At 31.9% G+C, this 6,114-nt stretch overlaps 1 protein-coding gene across 1 annotated transcript; it reads left to right on the top strand.

Annotated features, from left to right (window-relative positions):
- Positions 1 to 445: 445 nt before the first annotated feature.
- On the top strand, positions 446 to 5,828 carry LOC132715496 (pleckstrin homology domain-containing family G member 5-like; the record flags this gene model as incomplete). The annotated part of the gene is given in 6 exon segments (XM_060698501.1): positions 446 to 583; positions 1,123 to 1,242; positions 1,776 to 1,908; positions 2,511 to 2,623; positions 3,201 to 4,276; positions 4,558 to 5,828. Coding segments are annotated over 6 exon segments (1,590 nt in total), but the record flags the coding sequence as incomplete, so codon positions are not given.
- Between the last annotated feature and the right edge of the window lie 286 nt (positions 5,829 to 6,114).

Here is a 6,114-nt window from a genome sequence, read left to right as displayed (position 1 = left end):
CATTTAAATAACTAAAGAATAACTATAAGGGTATATTGCACTTATATACAGTATATATCCTTAATTGGTTCACCATAAACGTTTGGCCATGGATCAGTTTATGGTACAATGTGTAACCTGTATAGTATCCAACAATACAGTACAATGTTTTATCAAGGGAGGTAATTTTACCAACAAACAAGGGAGATAATTGTCAAGAAAGGCATCAAAATTAAGGCTCTTTACAAACTTGTCCTCAGTGGCAATTAAGTTAAAAACAAGAGTATATTTGTGACAAACTAACATGTGAATGTCTCTATTTTTAGTTTGCATTAACCTGCAATGAACAGTAGCTAACATGTTATAAAGTGTATACAAGTTCATTCTGTGTATTTTTTTCCTGCTGATATATTCAGCGCTACATTTACAGTTTTCCTGACAAATTTTAAATATTTTTTCTCATTAGATTGCTAGTGTGGACAGGTTTGTTCACCATGTAAATTCCACGTTACACCAGCAACACGAGGAGGAGAAGTTGCAGGCAATTGTGGATAAAATAGAAACTTACGATGCTGTTGACGCGCCTAATGATGAATGTCTCAAGGTAAATTAATAATATCTGTCTTAGATTAATAATATCTGTCATATGTTGCAGTTTGGATCAAAATATTCGTACCAAGGGGATCTGTTCAATGATCGGTAATGAGGATATTGCAAAATACTATACCTTAAGAAAACAATTTTTCATGGAAATTTAGGTCATTACACCCGTAACTATTTTCTTACGGCAGCATATGAAATAACAACACAATAGTAAAATTTTGTCATCTTAAGCATGCAGTATGGGTAAAACTAACGGAAACGCTAGTCTGATAATTGCAAGAAACTGCTTTTTAAGGCTACAACAATTTGTGTATATTACATTTACTTACTATATATATGGAAGTTAAGTTGACGTTTCCAAAAAAAAAGAAAAAAAAAGAAAAAAAAAGAAAAAAAAAAAAGTTGACTATTTAATTAATTTGTGTTGTACAGAAAATGGAGCCACTAGTTTGGTGCTATTATTTTTTGTGCTTTTATGGCTTTTGAATACCAGATTACTTTTTACAAAATTTTGATATGTTACGATTTTGAATATTTCAGCTGATACAGCCATATAATAGTAACTTTAACTTGACGGCCCCGATGCCAGGTTGTGATGCCTCCCAGACCCGAGCCCTTGTCATGCAGTCGCCACTCAAGATGAAAGAATACCAAAACAGGGTAAGTTTCTCGTCATATTGTATTATTTTTATTAGAGGAAAATCTTTTGCTGCTTAAAATAAACATTCCTCTTTTCTACTTTTATACAAAATGTATTACTGTTTTTGAACAGTAATGGAATTTTATTGCAAATTTTTCATTTGATTTTACTTGGTTGAAAATTTTAGAGTTTAGAACATATATATTTTATATTCAAATGAGTCATCAAAGATAACAATTGTCAGTTTCTCATGTCCATTAATTATTCAAATTTTCCAAGATTCAGCTTAACAATTAGTATTACGTGTCTGATTTGAATTTTGGGACTTTAAATTGTGAATTTTAAATATGTATGGTTACAAATGATGAACAGGCTGACCAAAAATGCCATACATGTACATGCTGGCCGCAAATGATTCACAGCTGGGCCAGGTCTTATGTGTGGGGGTATGTCTTGCTATGTAATGGTAGCTTTTACTGTAACAGTAATGAAAAATGTTAATTAGTTTTAGTTTTATATCATATTATAAAATAAATATATTTATGTATTCTAGATGGATGTAGAAGTGATGTTGTTCACAGATTTAATGTTGATATGTAAGGCCAGCAAGAGGATGGATAAATATAAAATAGTAAAACCACCAATGAGAGTGGATAGAATTATCACACATGAACTTAAAGATAAAGGTAGACAACAAAACATCCTATTTTTCCCTTTTAGTAAAAATAGCTTTTAATTTGGGCTAAAATTCCCTTCAAGGGATTTGCCCATTTTCCTGATTTTTGGGAAAACTGTCCTTTATCAATTTTAGGGGATTAAGATTAAATTTAAAGTCATCCAAGTGTTGAAAGAGCCTAGTCAGAAGTCATGGACATGCAGGCTGGCCTGGCTCTATACTGGACGTAAAGGCTAATTATTACTTTCGGTTTTTGCAGGGTATGGGTAAATGTTAATTTTATAACACTATAAAGACTGAAAGATCCTATGGAACAAGGAAAAAAAGATTTTTTTTGTGAATATTTTTATTTTGATGTTTTCAATGAAAACAAGGGAAGTAACTCCAACTTTCATTTGCCAGAAGGATTTTCTTTTATTTCATTTTAAACATATATGGCAAGTTTTTTTCCCAACTTTTAAGTAGTATCCAAGATGGGTTATAAATTTTTCAGTAGCACTTTTAAATTTTGTTTATGTATGTGAATAAGAATAACATGTTCTTTTCTTCTTTCCAAGGGCCATAACTCTTTATCGTAAAGATTTCACAAGATGTTTTACTGGTATTTTTCAGGTGTGTTTCTTCTTATATATGTGAATGAGTACCATGTACCCGTTTCGTCTTTCACCTTCCATGCAGATCAGAATGCAGTTCAAATTTGGATTACTCATATACGCAAAGCTCAGGTGGGTACAAGATTTTTTGTTGTCTTAACTGAGATGGTTTTATTTTTAGAATTTTAAAAATATTTTCATAGATCTGGGCTAGGCTTCCATTATTTGGTTTGTTAGGCTTTAACACTGTTCTTTGATGTAATTGTTTTAAAAACACAAGTGTCTGTAATAAACTTTGTAGATGGAATGTTGTTTTTTGTTTTTGTTTTTTTTTGGCTGATTTTTTTATATGATTATAAGTTTTTTAAAACATTTTTGATGGTCTTAAAATCGTATGAATTTGGTTCAGGTCATAGGAAATCTTTGCAGGCTTTACAGATGTTAAAGGTCTATCCTCAGATGCCCCTCAATTCATATTTTTAGGCTTAAGTAGAACTGCTAACCTTAGATATTTAACAAATATATATAAAAGAAATATTTTTCTACAGTGAAATCAAAAATTTTGATTTTCATCTGTTTTATTTCAAATTTTGCAGTTTTATACTCTGGTCCAAGATATAAAATTGGATGTTACTCTTTTACAAAATATCTTTAGAAATCTAAAAAAATTGAAGTTTTAATTAATAGTCATGTTCATTTGTCTTTGCAGGACTTATATAGAGAAGCTCGTATGGCAACGACGTCCAGTGAGAAACCAAGTTTCCCACAGTCAGAAATTATAACGGAGGAAGTAGTTGGATATACCCCTATAGTGTATTCTGAAAGTGACACAAATCTTCCCCTCTTACAACTGACCCGTTGTGCTAGTGAAGAACCTGAAGGTCAAAGGTCAGAGGACATGTCCTCACCTATTAATAGGTCAAGGTCATGGAATGAAATGTCAGTGAATTCAGATGCCCCAATGTATAGTACGGAAGTGCATAAACATGTTTATCCCGCAGGAAATAAAAGTGCGCCCCCTGTGAATAAGGGGTCGAGTGGAACATTAGACAGTGATCAAATGTCTAAAAATAGTAGCAATCATACAACAGTGCAATATTCGCAATCGGACCCGACAGTGTTTAGCCAGTATATAGGTGATGATAGACTCCGTGTACCTCATATGTCCATCTCTGCAGGTACAAGTGAAAGTGACATGTCTACGTTACCGGAATTTGTAGATGAGAATGTCAAATCAAAGTTATATCAGCGGCGGCAGTCCCGAACGGAAAAACGCTACTACACAGCAGATGCAATTCAAGAGTTAAACAAAACACAAGATCGTGATAATAGTATTTATAAACGTCTAAGTTGGAATTTTCCAAACGGCGAAGCTGCGGGAGACCGACACGGGGTTCTCAAACACAAAACAATGAGCTCAGACTCTGTGCGTAGTTTTCATAGTTCAAGTGGCGTGTCCTCAACGGGTTCGCTGCATTTGAGCCCCGAGGGTGATATATGTGAAGAAGATAGTGATTTAGGAGATTACGATAATGATAATGAAATTGAAATGGACTTACCTCATGATATGAATGAAGACAATATGCGAGACCTATACGGGTCTCATAAATCCAAATCCACGCCTGATATTGTTAGTTTGATGCAAGATTTGAACACGACGGACATGAAGGATGGAATATGTTCGATAGACCTTCCGTCGTGTGACGATCCAAAACAGAGATTATCACACGCACAGCTTGTACGCATGAAGAAACAGTTGTTGCTCAGCTCAAATGTGGAAGCAAGGTGAGGGCATAACATGATTAATTTTCTAATAATATATTTTATTTTTGTGTTTATTTTTAGTTATAAAGGATTTTGACAGGCTATATGGCCGTTTTTACTCCAGTTAATAGCATTATAAGTCATTTTTTCAAAAAAAGTATATGAAATACCTATATACATATATATATTTGAATTGTTACAGGTTTGATTGATAGAATTTTTAGGCATAAGAGCTTTCTTGTTATATAAATTGTAGACTCTTGATGCAATGTCTTATGCACATTTTTATTTTCATCTTTCAGTGAAGTGTGAGCTGAGATGAAAATTTGAAAGGAGACCCAGTCCATTGGATAATCCCATGACTTTATAGACTGTGATACAATTTTAGTTCAACCACTATATACTTACACAGAACAATGTAGGAGAAGCAGACAACCAAATTTTTATATCAATTGAGTACCAGTCCATTGTATTTTTATTTATGGACAGTGTTGTGTCCTTCACATTCCATAAATGTGCTTGCAGAAACAACAGCAGCAGCAGCAGCAGCATTTAAAGCCTATTGACACTAAATGGAACCCCTGGATTACTTGAAGGGTTCTAAGCTTAACAAAAAGTTGCTGCTCTGAAACTAAGTGCTAGACTTTAACAAACAAAATGCCAAGATGTTTGGCCTTGAATTTCATGTGTAATTATTTCATGTGAACATTGAAAAAGAGAAAGTCTATTGTTACAAACCTATGCAGAAATTTTTGGAGACAATATAACTTCTCATATTTCTTCAGAAAATGAATAAAGTGATTTTTTTTTGCATATAGGGCCTTTAATGTAAACACTCAGGATTGTGTAGAAAACAATATGGCGATTTTCAAAATTAAAGGCATGTTCATTCTTTTAACCAAAATCTGTTATGTTAATATTTGGTTTTATGTGTAGGCAAACTATATATTTATAAGAATATAAGGCTAACAACTTTTATATTAAAAGAGAACATTAACAAAACTGACAAAAGGTACTAGACCAAAATAATGCTCTGACATCATAAAATCTACTTGTTATTGAAATGTAGTAAGAAGTTATTTATGTATTTACAAATTGTTTGAAGTGACATGTTATTTGAAGTAAAAGACATATTATTTAAAATAACAGACAAATTATTTGAACCAACATACATTTTATTTGAACCAACATGCAAATTATTTGAAGTAATTGAAGTAACAGACATACTGTTTTAAGTAACAGACAAATTAACTGAAGTTACAGACAATCTTTACTATCTTGAGCTTTCTGTAAAAAACTAAAAACCTAAATATTGATAAGGAACTATGATTTTTTTATTCTAAGGAATCAAAAAGTAGATTGAAATTGAAATCTTTTTCAGAAATTGAAAGAAATCTTTTTCAGTAGATGCGTCTGTTTGTATTGAATCCTTTCTTTTTTTAATGAATCTCAAATAAACAGCTGTCATAGATTTGGTCTGAAACTTAATTTTATTTCAAAGTCTAGCATGTTGAATGGAGATGAAAAATGCCTTCAGTTTTTTTAGGGGCAGGAGACGGTAGTAATAGAATGCGAAATGGACTCCATTTCGCGAAATGAACTTTTCGACTACGAAATGGACATTTGTTTCTTAAATTTTGGTTTAAGTGTACTATTTAATATCATTTTTAATAATGAACAAGTGATATATTACATAAAATTACTATTTAAACAATTTTGGTAATATTTTTTTCATTATTTATGCTTGTACATTAAAAAATAATTAGAAAATAATCGTATAATAATGCCACATAGTTCAGTGTTTATATACATAATCCTTTCAAATAGAAAGATGCTGTTTTATATCATATGTTTAACCT

This window comes from Ruditapes philippinarum, unplaced genomic scaffold, assembly GCF_026571515.1.
Source record: "Ruditapes philippinarum isolate M1 unplaced genomic scaffold, ASM2657151v2 ctg10437_1_1_1_1, whole genome shotgun sequence".
Classification (NCBI taxonomy): domain Eukaryota; kingdom Metazoa; phylum Mollusca; class Bivalvia; order Venerida; family Veneridae; genus Ruditapes; species Ruditapes philippinarum.
This window is presented reverse-complemented; position numbering and strand designations above follow the sequence as displayed.